This window comes from Odontesthes bonariensis, chromosome 15 (genome assembly GCF_027942865.1).
Source record: "Odontesthes bonariensis isolate fOdoBon6 chromosome 15, fOdoBon6.hap1, whole genome shotgun sequence".
NCBI lineage: Eukaryota > Metazoa > Chordata > Actinopteri > Atheriniformes > Atherinopsidae > Odontesthes > Odontesthes bonariensis.
In genome coordinates, this window is record NC_134520.1 from 19,551,723 (window position 1) to 19,572,691 (window position 20,969).

Here is a 20,969-nt window from a genome sequence, read left to right on the forward strand (position 1 = left end):
CATCCTGGTGATTTAAATAGGTCACCTTCCGAACTCACCGTTTTCTCCTTGCTGCGTTTTGCAAGTCAGAGCGCGATTCTATTAATACACTCAGGCTGCACATGAGCTGGTGTGTTGTAAACCAGAAGTGGGACTGGGCAGAGGACATTTGGTGTGACTGTTTGCTGTGACATGGCCTGTAGAGCTGAGACTGAACTGACACTTCAGGGCTGTAGATTGACACTTCTCTCTGAGCCAGTGAACAAAATGGACGAGGATGAATCTGCTTTAGAAGTGGAGGACTCTGAGTCTGAACTAATCCCTGATACAATCTTACTAGTCGAAGGAGAGAGCTTTTTTGTCAACCGCCAACATCTGGCCCTCCAGAGTCCTTACTTCAGGGCTCTTTTCTTTGGCTGTGGTGTGGAGACCAACAAAAAGCAAGTGGAGATCAAAGGTGTGGGCCTGCAACATTTCAAAGTCTTGATGGAATACAGCAGGTCATGCAGCCTTGCCTTGGACAAGGAAAATGTTCTGGGGATACTTGAGACAGCAGACTTTTTACAACTGGAGCGAGCCAGATTGCTGTGCTGCAAGTTCCTTGAGCGTGAGCTCCACCTCAGTAACTGTTTGGGAATGATGGCCTATGCCTGGCAGCTGGGCTTCGCTCAGCTGTATTCTGCAGCACGACAGGTGGTGCTCACACACTTCCCTGCAGTCTCAGCTGAAGAAGATTTCTTGTCCATCTCTAAGGAGACAATAGCAGATCTACTTGCCAGTGATGACCTGGCCATTCATAAAGATGATGTGGCCCTGGAGGCCACCCTACACTGGGTATCGTTTGACCCTAAACGAGAGGAACATTTCCTGGAGCTCATAGAACTGGTGAGGCCTGAGTCTCTCTCTTTACCATTTATCACACAACTTTTGAGCAGAATAACAAGCTCTGATCCCAGAGCCAGGCTCATCGTCAAGATAAATGAACATTTCCCAGCATCTTGGTCAGTGGGCAGATCAATGACGAGGACCAGGGCCAGAGAGGCCCTCTATGTCCTTGGTGGGCCTCATGATCAGGAACAACAGGCACTGTATCAGTTTCACCCTCTGAGTGGCCGATGGCAGAGCTGTCCACCTCTGCAGAGGAAGAATTTAACTCAGTACTCTGTAGCAGCAGTAGGTAATGTTTGTGTGTCTTAATTGTGATAAGAATAGGAATGAAAATGATATCGATTAAGGAGCTGAATGTCTGTAAATTGCTTATGCAAGATTTCATCAGTCTTTATTATGAAATTGAATATGAATTCATATAAAACCAACCATTTATTAGAATAGTCTTACATCTTTTGACCAAGCATCTTATTTATTTTCTCATTGTTTAGGAGACAATGTGGTTGTGACAGGCGGCTACTTTAGGGACGTGCTGTGGTTCTGTGTGGATTGGGTCAGGATATACGAATGTGGGAACCAGCGTTGGGTGGATGGGCCAGACCTGCAGAAGTCTAGACACAGCCACTGTTCCATAGGACTAGATTCAGCACTATATGTTCTGGGAGGCTGTATGGATGAAGGCCTTGTGGGTGACGTGGAGAAGCTGGTCCTGGGGTCAGAGGAGGGTTGGGAGGAAGTGAGCCCCATGGTCTGGGCAGTGGAGAGGGCAGCCACTGCTGCTCTGGGGTCGTGCATCTACGTAGCGTGTGGCCTGGATGAAAATGGGGAGGTGTATCCTGGAATTCAGAGGTATGTGGTGGAGGAAGATCAATGGGATGTGGTCTCCTATTCTCCATTTCCACGGTGAGTGAATCTTCAGAAATGTAAAGACTCCTTAGTTTGTTTTTCTGACTTTGTCAAAGTGAAATGGTGACAGAATAATGGTTAAGAATTAAACAGAAAATTATACAATTTTTTGAAACTCTCTCTAAGATATGACCTGGTTGCCACTGAATTCAACGGTGCCATCTACCTGTTTGGAGGCCAAGCCCTTCGTTTTGACGTAGAGACAGATGAGTGGACTGTGCTAGAAGAGGAAAATCTGGACAGGAAGTTCTTCTGTGGTTGCACCACAGTCACCGGTCAAATCTACCTGGTCAGTGAGAGAAAGATTAACAAAGCATTCCCAAACATGATGCTGCTGGACCCTTACATAGACACTTGCATTGAGATAGATGATGCAATTCCCTGCCCTGTGCCCCTCAGAGGATGTGTCACTATGAAAATGGTCCCATAATGTCATGTGTCTGAATGAATGTCTTCTACAGGTCTATTTGTGTTTATGTGCATTAGAGATGCAACAAACAGAGCACTTCATTTGAGTGAAATTCAAAGATGAGAGGCTTCCCTTTAAAAGTGGATCTCTTTCACACATTATCAAGAAGTCAAGTGCTAATTTATTAGATAAGCGTCATTTATTAAAACCTTTCAACAGGCCGCACAATAAACAAGACACCCACATGTACTCAGTGAAGAACAGTCAAATGTAACTTTCACGGAACATTTCTTCTGCTTTTTATAACTATAAACAAAAAAATGGGTCTCTAAGTGTGCCATTCAGTGGATCAGCCCTTTGCATTTGAAGTTCCATATACATACATATGAATACTTTTTGTGCTCCTATGACATACAACTTTAAGTAGCAAACCAGCAGATGTTGTATGTGTGCATACTGATAGCAGACACATACAGATTTGCAGAATATATGTTTTCTGCTGCTGTAGAGACACTGACTCATGTTTCTTCATTGTGCTCCAGTGCTCAAGACAAATACATGTCTTGTGTTCCCAGTGAATTACACAAAGCCAGTCTATTCATGTCAAAATATGCCATCAACTTTTATGAAAATCACAGATTCTCTGGTCACGAAGTGTCACAGAGACTCTGAGACCTAAAGCAGTTATGTCCACTATCTAAAAATATCTCACAAATGCCTATTCGTGGCTTACTCTGTGACTGCCGGCACAAGTCATGTTGCAGCATTTCCCATGTGTTTGTTCAGTAAAGGTAATGCACTTCCACACAGACTTCATACTGAAAGCTTTTGACAAAATAGTGTAAAAACAGCAGCCTAAGGCACAAAAGAAAAGTCCTGTGAATCGCCATATAAGAAAAACCTCCTTGAGAAAATCCCACTGCCTGTCACAGTTATAAAACAAGTAGGAAAAAGACACAAAACACACAAATATGGTTCAGATTCATATTTCTAGGAGCAGTAGAGTTTTTGATAAAGGCATCATCCTTTCAAAAATGGTACAAGTACTTCTTTGTACACTAGGTGGCGCCATATCTCTTACAGGAAGCAAACCTCAGACATAGGACTGAACTGAAAAATCTAACTTTATATGTCTAATGAGGTTTCAGCAGTAGCATTTTGAACTCTGACGCAAATTACAAAATTAAGACGACTTCTTAAGTTAAATATTCATAAAAATAATCTAAAATATCACTACAATCAATGTTTTTAAATAATCTATGTACAATGAACAATAAAGCTTTGAGAATGAATGAAAAGGAATAAAGCAATTTCTCTCCTTGGTTATTTACAAAAAAGTTGTTGCAACACCATGACAACAAGCAGCATAAATACAAAATCTGCACAAACTACAATTAGACATGAAAGACATCTCATTGTCTCCTTTTTTAGCCAGATTTACTTTTACATTTACAGGTGGTAAAACAGTGTTACCTCCTAATCGCACACTGGTTGTGAAAATCTACAATCATCTGTGCTTGTATGCCCTATTTTTATTTTTTAAGAAAAGCAGGATGCAGACCTACCCTGACCTGAAATCATCAATGAACCATGTTGGATGCACACAGATCCTTATGTATGTATCATATGGCAGAAATGAGATTATCTTCAGGGGATTAAACTATTTTTTCCAGTGGAGCCTGGTGGATGTATGTGGGGAGCTGCTCCACTATCTAGCTTTAGGCATTCTGCTGTTTATATTCCTCTGGTTGGTCAGGTTGTTCAGGACACAGTTGTTAGCCAGTGATGCCAGTTTGGAGTTGATTGTCCCCTTCCTATGCTCCCAGTTGCACTCATCCCCTTCTTCCTCAGGTTCATCTTCTTCTTCATTGTAATCCACCTCACTCTCCTCATCACTGCGTTCATCACGCTCAACCTGTGGGTGGAATGTACAGGTTAAGATCACTTCTGTACCTCCTCCTCTGTCATTTGCTAGTTTAACAATACTCACCTTGCCCAGGAAGACAAACTTGTAGACCATGCGGAGGATGAGGTAGGCCCAGAAGATGTGTAGCGCTTGTAGCACGAACAGCAGAGCATTGAAGAAAAAATAACCAAAGAAAGGCTGGAAGTATTCGAGAGATACCACCAGGGTTGAGTGGACCACTCTGGAAAACAGTAATGGGAACATGGTCTGTTACTGAGGTGTTTCCTCAGTTCTGCACACTTATAAAGCACAGCATTAAAGCTCCTAAGGATGCAGATTGCTTGTTTTCGCTCATTGTGCATCGTGACCGTTCTCTGCTTTCTGAATTGCTTAAAATCTAGTTTATGTGCTAAAGTTTCATGCTGCTAACTTGTTTTAGCCGGCACACATGAATAACGTTGTAGTATCGTATTAATTGGTCTAAAGCCAACATACCTGCAAGGAAACACCACCAGTCTTGTAACCAGGAAGACCAGAGCGAAGACGACAAACAGCGAGTCACACGTCCTCGTCCACTCTGCATAATGAAACATCTTGGCAGACTGGCCGGGAAAAAGGGTAAAATGAAAATAATTTTTAGTTTTTGCAATTTGCAAAAAATATTGACCATACTTAGGATACACTAAACTGTGTCCACGTTATACTTAAATTAGTAACTGGAAAGAAAGAAGAAGCTGTTCTGAGACAAGCATTAAGGAAGAACCCAGTGAATATTACTGGAACAGAACCAAAAATCTTTTAGGTACATGATAATTCCGCTCGCTGCAAATGTATCCTGACAGTATATGAAGCTGGGGCTGGCGATACATTTTTGGTGCCATAACATGATTTTCTTTAGGAATATTGCAACTCAAGAGGTTTCAAAGGAAACTAAATAATTTTTGTGTTGGGCAAGTTACTTTACGACTATACTGCAGTGAACTTTACTGCATGTTATCTTTCTCAGTTTTCTCCATCCAAAGCTACTTTCTTATCTTTTTAATTTAACCAATATTATGTGATCATTAAAAAAGCACAACTGCTCCAAAACCAATTTGGCAGCAAAAACAAATAATATTGCATGTTATTTTCATGAAAAAGGTGTTGAGTGTGTATAGTCCTCAAAGTTTGTCATCTTAGTTTTACTGTCCATCTGTCCTTGTATGTGTGGGAATCCTCATTATACTTCGGGCACATCTGCATCATAAACTGTAAGATACCTCAAAACGCAAAAGTACAACTCAAACTACAGCTGCAAAAGAATAAAGACCTGCACCTCACCGTAAAAACATTTTGTGTATGTTTGTGTTCAGGCTCACGCCACTTGTCCGTTTTCAGTGCACCCAATAGGCACGAATTACTTCATGATGTAACATCGACGTCATACAGTAGTGCCTCTGTTGGCAGAGAGGCCCTTTCGCAATCAAGCCTCAGTATGACAGCGATGTAACGCACTAATCCGAAGCTTTATTTGAAACACAAAGAGTTCATGTTTGTGCTGCATCAGAAAATCTTCAGTGGGCTTAAGATTCAGAAATGCTCAGAGGAAATGCAAGCTTTCAAACTTGACCAAAAATTGCTGTGCTACTGTGAAACTATTGAAGTCAGAAAAAAACACTAAAATCACCATCGCATTAGAAATTAGACCTTGTGCAATTCCAAAAATTCCAAATTAAAAAATCGCATCAGTTATATGGCACATTTGCAATCAGCCCATTTTACAGTTGCTGATTGTAGATTCTTTGTGCTGCTACTGAACACCGGGTAAAGAGAGGAACAACTGCAAGACTCTGCTGATAGAAGACATTGCGTCCAATTGTGCAGAAGGCTGTGAGACTGCCACTAGGGACTTTCTGATGGAAATGTCACTAAAGGGGTCTGAAAAGTTGTTTAGTTGACAGCAGAGTGCTAAATGGAAGCATGGCATATACTGCTGTGACCTAAAGTATGGATGGACACCTAAGATGAGGTGGCATTTATTTTCAAATTACAAACTAATGAATATTTGATTCCCCAAACCAAAAAAAATTAAAAAAAGAAATGATGAAAGAATATCCAAATAACTCAGGTTCAGTCCTGTGATAAGGTAATGGAACCATTCTATATCTAAACTAGCAGCACCATTTTTTTATAGCAATACTACAGCCTAATATTGCTTCCGCACCTCCTCTTGGCACTATCCAGCTTCAGAAAACCTAGTCTGTGATTGGAGAGTTTCACCAATTGTCTTTTCAAAGAGATGGCGTTTCTCGTGGATCATAAACAAATGCAGATGCTCTTGCGCATCCCCTCAGATGATGCAAAGCAACACAATCAGAGGACAGACTCATCAAAAAAGATATATATAAAATCAAAAAACATAATTTTCAAAACAATATTAGTCAATAAACTGAAACAAATTTCTGTTTCAGCAAAGTGTATTCACAGAACCAGCGCTGCATCCAGTTACTACTATATTCTTAGCTTGTGTTGATCTCCTAGACGTTTAAGGTTCTAACTTTATTTTCCTCTTGTATTTACATGTGTTGTCGTATTTGGTGATGTAGGTAGATTTCCCAAAGAAGCAGGCTGTGAGTTACTAAATGCTTAGTCTTTCCTGTCCAAGGCTGGTAGCTGAAGGAAGATGGCGGAATAAACAGAGTTATGTTACTGTTGTTTTTGTTAATATTAAAACTAAACATTCACCCCAGGCACTGATAAAAAAAATCCATAGTTCATAGATTGCCTACGCTCTGAAATGAGGACAAAATCAGTTAATTGCCGAAAACAACACCGTCGTCATACCATTATGACTCTTTATCAGAGGCCGTGCCTGAGGTTACATGACCAGCTTTACATGTTCCTTGGCTCGGAAACGACAATCACACCCTTGAATTACAGATGCTATCAGTGACATGTTAGAACCAGGAAAATCAGCTCCATGACACCAATAATAATTGTTTTGACTAGCAGGTGATACTTTTACAGACACAAAGGATATTTTTAGGGGATTTTTACTATTACCTTAAGGCTTCCGTGTTTTGCTCATTACACACCAGATGCTTCATATTTGTGGAAGCATGAGGAAACTTTCACTTTTGACATTTGAACAACTTTCTGCATCTTAATTATGGATTTAGAATTTCCTCCTTCCTTTTGCTTGAGTTTACAAATGAAAGATCAGATTTGTGAAAATTTCTGCCACATTGTTCAGGAAAAGGGGGAAAGAAGGAAAAACGTCATTGCTGTCAGTCAACTGCCATTTGAAATCAGGCGAGGTGCTTTACCTCGAGGAGGAAGTCAGAAGAATCATGCACCAGCATCACAAACGTGCCAACTCTCACAAAGTTAGTGCAATAGGAGAAACCGATGAGAAAGATGGTGGCGATATGATGAACCACCTGCTCCTTGAAATCCTGTAACACATACACAGAAAAAGAAAAAGTTGTAGACTTTTAAGGACAACTTACCTGCTTCATTGATGGTCACTTTCATCCAAGGTCAGGTAAAGCACATTGGCACAGATTGTCTATAGTTTGAAATAACACAAAACCACCTTAGTTGTTTTTCTACAGACTGAAGAAAACTCTCAGGAAAACATTTATCTGGCAGCAGTCAGCTAAATGTAACTGATTAGCTTACATTTCTGAGTCAAACTCTTTTAATTTTAATTTCAGTGAATATAAAATCTGTGCTAATCCGTTCTGAAACTCTAAAATCTCCAACCATCCACTCTAAAACCAGCAAAAATGCATTGTTACGATGTATCAGCAGATAATCCAGCCCATAATCTGTTCAAAATTCAAATGGTCTGGAGAAAAAGCGAAACTTTACACAACAACAACAACAAAAAATCATTGGTCAAGCTCATACTCACTTTGCGCTTGACATCCACAGAAACACACAGTAGCAGGGACAAATAGAAACTCAGCTCCAAGATGTAATACCAGTAATGAGCATCAGCTACAGACTGAAGAATGAGAGGAAGAGAGTGGCAGTGAGTAAACATTAATAATCAGTGTGAAAACAGTGGCATTTCAAACACCAGTTTATGTGTGCAGTCAGTGGAAATCATACTGTGGAAGCATTTACAGGCAACAAAGCTCAACAAACATTGGTGATACTGCTCCAGACACAGCTTTGCAAATAGGGTACAGTATGTGTTGCTCAACTCGAAGCTGTTCAAGAGCTAAAACATTAGAACTAACTGATATTCCACACTGACTTTGACCTCAAGTGTTTGCTGAGAAAGATCTGGATAGTTGATGGTGGGGGTTGGAAGTAATGGGACCCCAAAAAGACTCCTTTGTCCTTAAACTACCCAGGATTCCCCACTGCCGAGCATTTGCAGCTCAGCTGAATGATCTGTATGTGAAAAAGTATAGAAATAAAGCTGAAATAATTCAGTGTTCGTATGAAAACGACATCACATTCCTGCTTAGAGTATGCGCTAATATATGTATCAACATAACTCCCACCCTTCTCTGAAAAAGAGGACGTGTCTTAATGCACTGTCTCAAATGAAAACACTTTCTGAACAGACAACATTCAAGGTTTGCAGCGACACAATGGCAGGAAGTGGACTGAAGTATTTAACCCATAAAAACACATCCTTTCTCGCCACAAGGTTTTAGAAAAGAAAGCACAGTCAGATGCAGCGTGGCTTGCAAAAGCTGTTATCGGTCAAGCTGCTGATACAGAGAGCTGTCTTGGCAGTGATCCCACAAGGAAGGCTGGTTTCCAGGGGGGGAATACTGCCATGCAGGCATACCAAGCTGTCATCAACACTGCAGAGATATTAACTCTTCAAGCTGAGGGTATAAAAAAAACTCTAGACATACAAAAGCAGCTTAGCTGTAAAGGAAGTGAAGAAATGGAGACAAAATTAAACAATTAGGAGGGGTGTGCTGACCAATCTGGGGTATAAATCAAAAGAGCATCAAAGGCAAATTCTTCTTTACCCATTAAAAAGTTGGATTTTGCAAATCAATACTGCATGAGTTCCACAGAGCAGAGACCTGCTCAGACTGATTTTTGAAAAATGACCTTAATTCTCATTTCGTTATTAGTGTTTTTTGTTTTTAAATATAGAGATTTTCATAGAAAATGTGACTGGAAAATGCTAATCACAGGTTCTATGGATCAAAAGTGAGATTTTTTAAAACGTTTCTTTGGTCACACAAACAGTTATGGTCTGTTCTGTCTCTTCTGTCTCTTCTGTCTCCGCACGTCAAATTTAAAAACTGCTGCAGCCAGTAAGAATCTTCCTATTGTATGCAGGTAGTATGTAACATCAAAGTATCAAAATCTAAGTGTAATCTTCTTTCACTGGAATTTAAACAGATGTCGATCGAATATGATTTCTGACATAGCTGCATCATTTCTCCATTGTTTTGTTCCAGCTTACCACTTTATTTCATTATCTCTGTCCGATAAGCATTAACAATGTTCATGCCAACTGATATCATTTTATTTTCAGTTCAGTTCATGGTTTATGCTGGTGCTGTTGAAAATACGGCAAAGGGTACAAATCTACATCCACCTTCAGAGCTCTTCCCGGCAAAGCTCCTCACTCCTCTGGGTGCTTTTTAGGAGCGGTGACATCATTAGAGATCAATTTCCTAGTCACTGGCAGAAAAGAGGCACAAAATGGACAACTGAGAACGTGAGAAATAGGGAAAGTGAAGGTACGTCACGCTGTGTTGCATGTATCTTGTGAGGGCAGCCCTCTTTTATCTGTGCTTTTACTATGGTTACCTGATTATCTGTTGCGTTCTTCCAATTTTTTTCTGAAGTTTGTTAAAAATGTTCTAATCTGGTGGTGAAGGTAGGGGGAAAATTTCACGGCAAAACAGAAAGATGAGGAACCTTAGCGGGAGACACTGAATGACAAGGTATTTGAATGACCTAAGCAAGACCAACAACATTCATGCAGAGGACTGGACTTCTAATGTTGATGCGCTACACATTGCAAACTATGTTTTTCATTTGAGTAGATTCCCTTCATGAGTTTAAAAGTTACAAATCCCTGAAAGCTCAGGAACAGTTCTGTAGCAGAGATCTGCTAATTTTCAACCGGGTGTTGTTTTGGATCTTCTTCAGATTTGGATGCCCCCTTTTTTTTTTGCCAAAAAAATACAAATGATGTCGCTCTGTTTATTTCATTGAGTCATAGCGTTGGATTAAATCAGTTGCATTACTGATAATGAAGAATGGCATTATTCGTTGACTTTGTAAAAACATGTTTTCTGTTTTTCAACACACAGATCGAGTTCACAGTTGATTAAATTGAAAAGAAGTGAACTGAGAAATTATTTTCGAGGTTAGTCTTACACGCTGTGCATGAAAATACAACCTTTAAGGTAAGCATGAAGACTCCCAGCATACAAGAGAAGACCTCATTGAACGCAGGACCCTCACAACAAAATTATTATGCAGATCACCCAAATTTCGAAATGGTGCGACATCAGCTTCACATTCTCGTTGCCGGTAGATCCATCTATCTCAGCCGACCTTTGATGAGGGGCTGGAAACACCTTGAACAAATCTACTGCCTTTTGTCGGCCCATATAGAGGCAAACATGCACAATCACACTCACGACTGTGCCCTCGCACTTTTATCCGATAGTGCTGACCGCTAGAGTGAATTGATAAACTGCACATTCACGGAGGACAAGTTTTTGTGTCTGAATTGCTGAAACGTTTACTGGCCAGCTACAAACATTTTTGAGCGGTTTATACAACCCCCTAAAGTTTTTGACAGCTTCACTGTCAACAGTTTTAAAATGTTACTGTCATGCAGTGAGGCGTTTTCATTGTAATTCATATTGCAAGATGGACAGAATTTGTAACTCAATGCTGCTGATGATGAACTAAAAGAAAAGTTTTTATCAACAAAGACATATTTCAATCATTCCATCTCCAACTCACCTGTTTGGGATAACCCCGCCAGCACTCTCTGTGATCCCAGAACCACGGAGTCTGAAAGATCCAGGAAACAGTCATTTGATGAAACATGTCCTGGTCTGGATATCACCTAAACCTCATTTACAATCCACAATGCATCTATAGTGATATCGAAGGAAATTAAACCTCCCACTTAAATCAACAATCATACCTTTAATATTCTCGTATATTATACAACATAAATAATCTATATGTGTTATTCAATGCAAGCCCAAGATTTTCTGTTAGCAGAAGAATTTGAAGAATACACTTACATTGATTAGCGAGCCGAGCCCCGCTGTGAAAGCTATAAGGTAGAACACAAACCGCCAACTGCACAGACACAAATAAACAGCATCATCAGTTAGATGTCTCAATGAAATTGGCAAATTGTTCAGTGATCGGAAGAAACAGACAAAAAGTTGTTGTTAGCTGTACAGCATGATTTTAAGAATTAGCCTGAAAGTTAACATTTGCTTTTAAATCCAGTTTCAGCAAAAAAGAGCAACATGTAGAAAAAGTATTAGAACAACTTTCACCTCTTTGTGATTACTAAAAAGCATTTTGCACACCTGTGACAGCATAAGTAGCAGCACTAGTTTCCTCATGTAACAAACAGGAGGTAGCAAATTCTGCTCTGCACAAACCACTGTGTTTCTGTACTTTGTGTTTATGTTACGTTCAAAAATTTTAAAAAGAAAAGTACAAGAAACTCACGATGCCTCGCAGAACTTTTTGGTGTTGCTAGGCCGGTCCTGGTTCCTTCTGTGTCTGAACCAGGTCTGGATCTTTCTTTGCGAGAGCCCACACTGCTTCCCCAAGCTCACCCCTTCACTCTGAGTACACATACGCAGTAAATATCAGAATCCGAATCCGAATCAGAAAACTTTATTGATCCTGGAGGAAATTGCTCAAGTTACAACTGCACACGTGTACGTACACACAATGACGATATATTAGCATACGCAACTAGTGCTAGCAAAGTAAAACAGGAAAAACGCACACAGTAATAAAATGCCCAGTTATATAAAAACACGATAAGAAGTACAGTTCTATATGAGTGTGTTGCCAAGGTAGGAGAATCAGATTGATATTGCACATTAGGCAGTGATGTATTGCACAGATAATACAGTAGAAACACATGAACGAATAAACACAACATTTCAAACATGATTTCTTCAGCTCCTTGCTGCTCTACCTGACAGTTATGATTACAGCAAAACTGAACGAGTTTCAGACTTGTCATGCCAATAAGGAGTGCCTCTGCAATAACAGATGTGCTTAATCCAACAATTAGCGATCTGTTGATGACTCTGTAATAAGAATACTGTTAGTGTGATGGTTCCTTCTCTCTCTTCCTGCAACCGAATACTTTACACAGGCTTCTGGTACAGTTGAGAGGCCCTTGCACTTGCTGCAGAGTTTGTTCTTCTGAGTTGAAGCAAAAACAGCAACACGTACCCATTTTTTTAAAATTTGGCTACAAAATTACTCATGTTGCATCAAATGATATAATGGGACACCATTAGGAGGGTAATACATTATTCCAACGGTGACCTGTGCAAAAAAAGTTCCTGCAGCTTCCATGTAAAGTGAGTTTGTGGCCTGCGATTCACATGGCAGAACAACAAAGACCCTGGCTGTTTTTCCAGCCCACATGGAAATAGGTTTGCAAATAAGTCCTTGTAAGCCCGGGGATTTTTTTTAATGAAACGTATGCCTGAAGAATCTCCATAAATTTAACCAGTAGAAGGTAAGATGCTAAGCAGAAAGGAACATTTTGTCAAAAGAAATAAAAAAATGCACTGAATATGTTGCAACAGAAATTAAACCTTCCAAATGTTACACCTGACTTAATCATATTTGCTCTAAGTAACCTTTTCAGTGATTGTGCAATGAAAAATGGAGCCAGATCCAGTTAATGCATGATTTACTTTCTACATAGCATTTGAAAATCTTTGCTGTACTGTATGTACTCATCCTCGGGGACTTCCCGCATTTCAAACAGTTCCTTGTTCTCACAAAAAAAAAACATAAATGTGCTTTCCCCTATGATGAGACCACACCCAACACACATAACACTGTATGTTGAAAAAAAAAAAAAGTAACAGAACCTTTTTATCATTTCACTTTCTACAGTATATGTTTCTGTTTTCTGCATTTTTATGTTAGTGGCTCTTAAATTTGTGTCCTCCTGATTTTTACAAACAAGTGTCCCAAGCCGGAACCTAACGGTGAGAACACCCATTTGCATTTACACTGCAGCACATCTATGCACTAGTTTGGCACAGAGAGCTTCTGCCAGACACAATGTTATTTCCTCCAACTGTCACCGAAAAGTAAGTTCAAACTAACATTTGGGACTCTGGGAGAAAGTTGGAGTACCATAAGAGAACCCAAGTATGCATGGGGAGAAAATGCAAGACCCCAGCTGAGTTTCGAAATGGGAATCTTCTTGCTGTGACAAGCCCGTCAATAAACCAATAGTTTTTAATCAGAATTATCATTATTTTCAAATGAAGCGCTATCAGATCTGGTGTTTTTCTGAGTATCAACTTTGAATTAGGAGGAGAGGGAATACAAACTTGTGATGGTTGTCGACTGTTCTGTTTGTAGAAGGCTTCCAGCTTTGGTATAGATGGGGCTCGAATCCGAATGCGATCCTTGACACCTAAGTATTTGCTTAAAGGGACAGCGATGAGCCTGAGGAGACAAACAGCAGGAGAGAGGAGGAATACGAGAAGTAATTTCAAAACGGTTGCACTGGTAGAACAACAAGGTGAATTAATGTGAGATGTCATCATCAGCTGTCCAATGAGCTGTTTGAACTCAGTACAGTACAGAAGATGGAAATAAGATAGCTCATTATGCAGGCCCTGACAGCTTGCAGAGCTGCTCATGTGGGTGTATTGTGTCATTTGGCCAGATAATCTTTGTCATTAGCTGATATGGCATCAAAAGACACTTGATCTGTATGTGTGTTACAGAGAGGAGACAGACAGAGTGACAGAAAAAGAGAACAATGTGAGTGAGCAAGCATGGGTGAGATGTTTTGGTAAATGTGTGTGTGTGTGTGCACACATCTATGACCACGTGTGTAACTCTATCCCAAAGATAATCATCAAAAAATGGGGAAAGAGATCAGAGAGAATGAGAAGGTCACTGTGGCTTTACACAGAGACACACACAGTCTCTGGTTACAGGAACCCCGAACATGCAAACACACTCGCAATCTGCTACCTGAACACGGGAAACAGCTGCGGCAAGAGCTGATCAAAAGAAGATACACCTTCTTCCTCGCGAGCTGACAAACATGTGCTGGGACACAGGCAATACCTCAAACTGTCCATCACAACAACCAAGACTACACAGAGGCATGCTGGTATTGAGCTTACATTAAACTCTCACGCATGGCTGCCTCTTATACAGCTGATGTTACTGCTCATAAATACCTTACTTACAGTAGCCTTGTGTTCGAGCATCAACTTGCAGTCTTGCCCCAATATTATTAAGTTTCACTTGGGAAAATGCAGCTATTTATTTTCCTTTCCATTTACTGCCTACATAATACAGAGAATTGGAACTGCTCAGTGTCTTTGATCATTGAGTTGTTTGTCCTAATTGATTAAACAATTCACCTTATCCGGGTTTCTGAATTGCCTCAATAGTCAGTTAAACGTAGTTTTTAAGGATTCTGAAATATTATCCAATCAGCAAGGGGACCGCTCAACCCTTTACTGATAAGAGAAATTTTGCGTCTCATTAATTGATAAATATTACAGCAATCAAACAAAAACGGGTTCTCTTACAACAAACAACATTAGTTCCCAGCAAGAACCAGAAATCTTGATAACGTCACTGGCATTAGTGGATATGTGATACACCTGTGATTACAAACTACCTCCAAAACTTGAGCATGGTGCTGCAGTCTAAACAGACCGTTCATTATGATCATGTGGTCCAGTGGTTTCTGAGACGAACTACCTGTCAACTACATATCTATGATAAAACACACATCCTGTGGATCAACCCTGTAAGACATGTTTGTTGTTAATTATCAGCCAATAAATGTATTAGCATTGTAAAAACGATAAGCCTGAATTGGGGAAGTCTTTAGACCTTTTCCAAGAAATCTCCAAGTGCATCAGCAGTCTTGCTTAATAAGCGCTGGAGGGAATTTACATTAAATCTCTGAAGTCTTTTCACCCTGACAGCTCCCTGCGGGTTTCTCCAGCGCAGGCTTTTATTTACAAAGTAAAGTGAATCAGCACAACATCAGTAGCTGTTCCGCATGAGAAAGTTCACTCGATATAGTGCAAATTGACCACTTCAATCATGGTTTTATAAAGCTGGACCCTGAAGGCCTTTAGCAATGTCAGCAGCTAAAACTTTCTACTCAAGATCTCTCGCTGCATGTCTGATCTACACCCTCTTTATAAACAGAGCACTTAACACTTACCGGGTGGAGGAGGCATTATCCCTGAGCAACACACCCAGCATAACAGGCAACCAGCATGACCACAGCAAGTCAAACGGAAAATTAAAAGAAAACTGTTACCGTAACCCTCATAAAGTCTCTTTTATCAAATAGCATTGAAGATGACAGTTGGTAGCCTCAAACAAGCATTGACACCCTAATGATTTTGCATCAGTGATTTAATTATCCAAAAGTGTCACTCACCTCTCAAAGACATATCTTAGGGCTATAAAGGCAAAGGCCAGTGGCAAGGTGTAGATGAGATCCCTGGGTAGAGGAATATGCCCCTCACTCTGCTTCATCTCAATGTCCTTCCAGCGGGCACCAGGAGGAAGCCAGTACTCCTCCTGCCACAGCCACTCATTTAACAGGGCCTCCATCCTGAACAGAAGAGGAAGAGAGAGAAAGAGGAGAACAATGTTCTGTATTTTGCTTGGACACACCTTGCCAAAACACTGATGTGTGTTTCACATTCATGCCAATCTGAGATTTTAAAAGAAAGAATACAAGCCTGCATATGAACATGTCGCCATGATTTGAAGGCACAACCACAGGGTAAACTGTGCACCACTGCGGTTGTTACACAGCAATTTCATTAACACTTGATCTACAAAAACTTTGTTAAGAAAAGGAGCAAATTGGTTGCAGATGAAGTTTCTCTAAATCAGCTGACTGGTCGGACAAATAAACAGCAACGACCACAACAAAACAACAACCATGTTATTACAACTCAACAGCAAACCGACCAACAAGATTAAAAGAAGGCATGAGTCTGCCCATGCACTCAAGCAAGACCTGCGGAAAGCAGTCTGATGTGCTCGCGCGCACGCACATGCAAAGATATCCATATTTATAGAAACACAAACAAATCCAGACAAATACAATTGCTTCGATCCGACCTGTAAATACGTGTGCAGACTGTGGTTTTGGGTTTAAATGTTTCTCCACATAGACTCACTGACATATTGATCTGGCTGTAGCGGTAGCCTACAGCACGAGCGCTCATGTCGGAGCCCCATGGCAGCTCGCAGGCAAGACAAACCGCAACACAATATGGACAACAGCGAAGCACCTTCAGCAGACACGCTGGCTCTCCATGAAAATGAATACATCAGATGAAATATTAAGAAAGAAAAAAAGGCAAACATCATATCATCAGTGGTGATTTAAAGCAGTCGGTCTGCGCACAGGAGAAAGCCCACCTCTCACATCCTACAGCCGAACAGCCCCATCGGCAGACATCGCACTTTTTTAATCACAGTGATTGATTTTTACAAACAGTATGGATGGGCTGTAACAGAATATTGCCGATAAATATGGTGCTTACCTGTCCGGGTTCCTGTGGTGAGGATGGGAAATGTACAACTGTACAAGTGGGAGAGGAGTAGGAGGAGGAGCCTGTTTGACGCACCCTGCCGAGGGCGGAGAGAGGCTGGCATCATCATCATCACATCATCATCATCATCATCATCACATCACATCACATCACATCACATCACATCACATCACATCACATCACTGGGTTTTACACGTCACAGAGCTCAAGATAAACAAGTAACCGTCATAACTTTTCAGACAAAATATGGCGATAAACTCAAATATATGTCAATGCGCTACGGCGTGGCGTCAATGGGAGATAATAATCACTTCAGTCATCTGCACGAGACAGTCTGTTTTGTTTTGACTTTCTGTTTGCTCTGATCATATCGATAATCGGGAGAGAAATTTCACTTTTAAAAGCAGAAGTCACATTGAAGAAGTGAAGAAGTGAATCCACATTCAAAGCCTAAATTGCCAAAAATATTCCGGAGCCAAACAAACATATAGGCTACAGTTATCTTTGCCCACTGTTTTCCTCTGCAGTCCTAATGTTTTCTTCTTTTACAAAGAAAGTCCGAGAGTCACCACCAGGATATTACCCATGAATATGATTAGAAAGGATTTTTTTTTTATGTGAAAGGGAGACGAAGTGCACAATCCATAGAACACTTTAGGCATGCAGTGGTTGGAATGTCTTGAATTTTGGCTTGATTTTTAAAATGTTTTTTCCAGCCACTGGTCCAAGCAGTATTGTAAAAAGAAACAAACAAACAAACATAAAAACAGCATCAGGAGAAACAAGGCAACGTTGATATCCTGCAGAAAACATGAGACAGTCAGCAGAAAAAAATTGCCCTTGGGCAGCAATGGACCATACAACATGGCAATCAAGATTTGCAAACAACGTCAAACCAGAAGTTGTCCAAAATTCCACTGAAGACAAAGCTTGTTAGCAATCATCTAACTTGTTTATTTGCTGTGATGACAAGTAAAGGCTTTCCCACTTGAACGTAGCAGAAAATATAAGAATGCTTTTGGAAATGTCTTTCTTTTTTAAATCTTATTTTAGAAATACTATAAACAAACAAACAAAACCATCTCTGGTCACATATTTACATCATTATCAGCCAGAAGAAAACCTATTGTCAAATTAAACATTCAGTAACAATTTGAACCAGTCATGGAGAGTTTAACTGTGCCTGACTCATCGTTAGCACTCAGCAATACATTGGAAATTTCTGGAGAAAACCGAAGGAGCCTGAATTATGTCCTACTTTCCTCTTGTTCCACTTCCAAAGGTGAGAAAAAGGAAACAAGCACAGTGCAAGAAAATAGAGGAGGTGGTGCTCTCATCAAGGATGGCTTTGTAAAAGACTTCATAGCACCGCCTTACAGAGCACAAAAGATGTACAAAGCGGAGGGCTGAAGAATATTGCTGTAATTTAGCTTAAATATTCTTTCTTTAACAGTTGGTAGAGACAATTACTTGAGAACAGCAGAACTAATTCATTACAGTATTATGATAATATATCTTTAAACCACTTGTCAACATAAGCCACTGATAGTGAGCCACCTTTCCACAGAGTTTAAGAAGTAATATGGTTTATTGTATGTCATTGTCATGATCATAGAGTAATTCAGACATTTTCATTTTAATGAAGTGCATTTGTCAAATTTACTAAGTATTTTAATTCTTATTGACAACCCAAAGCACTTTACACTAAAAAAAAGTGATATTCATCCTCTCATATACACACACACACACACACACACACACACACATACTTTTTCAGCCAACACTTTGTAATCTATGCACACACATTCTCATGCACTGGCCTTACCAAGGAACACTTCACTATATGGACAAGAGAATGCAGGAATCCAACCACCGATCTACAGATTAGTGGACAGCTCGGTCTATCTCCTGATTCACAGCTGGCTGCCTCTGCACAGTTTGGACCCAGGATATAGAAGCTGTCGAAAAAAGAAATGCAATGTGTGGGTACATCCTGTCCCTGATAACGTTCATCAATGAGTGGTTGCGTTCAGAAAAGCTGATAAGACAGGTATGCTCGCATGACGCTGCCTTTCAAACCAGTCATACTCCAGCAAAGTTCCCACTGAAAGAGAAAAGCCTCAGGGAAGAACACTCCACCCAGTAGCTGTTTGTGTAAGTACAAACATTCGAAAGGGTCAAATTTCATCTGAAGATATCCCCCAAATTCTGCCTTTTCTCACACAAATATAATATGACCATATGATACAAGTGTAGTCTGGTGTCATGTATACAATCGCTCAGGCCGCTCACAGAGAGGTGCACAGTGAATGCAGTTTAACCCCTTTAAGTAATAAGATAAGAAGGTTATTCCAGACGATGGAGGTTAAAGTCTTGATCAACAAGCATTTCCATCTCTAACTTCCGTCGCATTTTCTGCTCTAAATGAAGGATAGAGGGCAGAGCCTTGAGGAAAATAAAAGAAGGATATTTACTGTAACCTTAGATCTGTGAGTACAGTTCGACTCATGTAACTACCACCTCAAGAGCTGAACCTTTACTGGATTTCACTCAATACAAATTTCCAGTGTAGGGCTCAAGAAGACATCTCCACCTGCACTCACGAGCTCACACTCAGTTGCTCTCATCAATCAAGTCTAAGAATCACCAGCTGTTCGTGCAATCTTTAAACAGATGTATTAGTTCTTGCTTTTGTATGACCTGCTCACATGTAAGCATGTGAGCCTGAGCACGAGGCCAGAATAATGCTGACAGGACATGTGACTGATGATACGGTCGTGACAGAGGAGAGATAAAGAGATTTTTCTGTCTGCACTTCTGGAATTCTTAAGATATTTACGACCGTTCCTGCAAGAAGTCAACTGTGTGCTGAAATGTTGCGTGAACACTCAAATACATGCATTCATTGCAGTGGATAGTAAATCGTATCTTGAAACATTTTCAGGATTACGAGTCATTTATGAGTTGCCTTTGCTTGGAAGAGTTTTACAACAGCCCTTTGGCTGATAGACATGACCGTATTACTGTGACATTGTCTCTAAATTGAGGATGCAGATATTTCCCCTGACTTGGGAGGGTTTCGTTATTGTTATTTTTGAGTTGGCCAACTGTTGTGATTTTCACATACCATAACTATTGCTTTTCATCTCCTCATGCTTGCTTGCCATCCTGTTTCCTAATGGCTCACACTGGGACACCACTTAAAGCTGCCGTCTGCAACTTCTTTTTAGTCATATTAGCTTGAACTGTCATGGGATTCTGGAAGTAGAATATTAAATAGGCTGTTTAGGAAAAATCCCGAATTCTGTGGCTCCCTCTGAAGCCTGTAATCGTGCTTGCAAAAACCGAGCGCTCCCGGCTGTTTTTAACCAATCACGTTAGGGGGGAGGAATCCTACCTGTCAATCACAGCTTGTGCACACGCTGCTGAGCGTGAGTCTGCCCCAGCTTGTGTGCGCCCACACTGGTGTGAACTCACATGCACAATCTCGTCCACAGAGGGGGAGGGGTTTGGGGGGCGGTTAGGAGCTTGTTAGAGGTTGGGGGAGGGACCTGAAAGTTGTATCAGTTTGAATTTTCCGACTTTAGACTCGGAATTTTGAAAACCTGCCGATGGCAGCTTTAAATGATAGGTGCACATGCACCTTCTCTTTTTACCCGATTGCCATATGATTTAGAAATGTCTTTATTGTAAGGCCTTATCAAATCTGGGAAACATTATTATGTCACAATATTAACTTTGTCAGGATGGCGCAAACTAAACATCCACACACACATTAACTTCCCTTTGGGATAAATAAAGTACTTTTTTTCAGTTAATTCAATTGCACTTCTGAAGAGAAAAGAAGGTAACTGATTTAAACAGAAACACCTGCAACATTTTAACCATGCAAAAATGTAACAAAATGGACTGAAAGTTGACTTTAAAATGAGATCATGTTTTTATTTAGACGTGTACATGCCCATACAAGCCTGTATAAGATCAGGTGTTTGAGTGTGTTGGATACAGTAACTCCTACATGACTGGTATAATGATCTGTAAGTTAGTCTCTAGACAGAGATGCGGAAACCCTGCAGAGCTGCTAAAGTGCTTGAAATTCATCAAT

The 20,969-nt window shown here is 40.4% G+C and overlaps 2 protein-coding genes across 2 annotated transcripts; one reads left to right on the top strand and one right to left on the bottom strand.

The window, feature by feature from the left end:
- The first annotated feature begins 148 nt into the window (after positions 1–148).
- Positions 149–5,347, top strand: LOC142400479 (kelch-like protein 23). The gene is made up of 3 exons (XM_075485390.1): positions 149–1,156; positions 1,359–1,770; positions 1,900–5,347. The coding sequence occupies exons 1-3, from the start codon at positions 172–174 to the stop codon at positions 2,201–2,203; spliced, it is 1,701 nt and encodes a 566-aa protein (XP_075341505.1). The 5' UTR covers positions 149–171; the 3' UTR covers positions 2,204–5,347.
- On the bottom strand, positions 2,363–16,940 carry cers4a (ceramide synthase 4a). Its single transcript, XM_075485391.1, has 11 exons — positions 16,856–16,940; positions 15,733–15,909; positions 13,637–13,754; positions 11,769–11,887; positions 11,327–11,384; positions 11,037–11,087; positions 7,984–8,076; positions 7,394–7,522; positions 4,584–4,690; positions 4,173–4,329; positions 2,363–4,097 (listed from the first exon to the last, which is right to left on the bottom strand). Exons 2-11 carry the CDS (start codon positions 15,906–15,908, stop codon positions 3,891–3,893), a joined length of 1,215 nt encoding a protein of 404 aa, XP_075341506.1. The 5' UTR covers position 15,909; positions 16,856–16,940; the 3' UTR covers positions 2,363–3,890.
- Positions 16,941–20,969: the final 4,029 nt, after the last annotated feature.

Bases quoted from the DNA above. Each gene is read 5' to 3' on its own strand.
- cers4a (XM_075485391.1), bottom strand. From the start codon at position 15,908: ATGGAGGCCCTGTTAAATGAGTGGCTGTGGCAGGAGGAGTACTGGCTT. The intron at 13,755-15,732 runs GTGAGTGACACT...TTGTCTCCTCAG, and splicing joins CTAAGATATGTCTTTGAGAG to GCTCATCGCTGTCCCTTTAA. The intron at 4,691-7,393 runs GTAAAGCACCTC...TTTCCCGGCCAG, and splicing joins CTTCTGACTTCCTCCTCGAG to TCTGCCAAGATGTTTCATTA.
- LOC142400479 (XM_075485390.1), top strand. From the start codon at position 172: ATGGCCTGTAGAGCTGAGACTGAACTGACACTTCAGGGCTGTAGATTG. The intron at 1,157-1,358 runs GTAATGTTTGTG...CTCATTGTTTAG, and splicing joins GTACTCTGTAGCAGCAGTAG to GAGACAATGTGGTTGTGACA. The intron at 1,771-1,899 runs GTGAGTGAATCT...ACTCTCTCTAAG, and splicing joins TCCTATTCTCCATTTCCACG to ATATGACCTGGTTGCCACTG.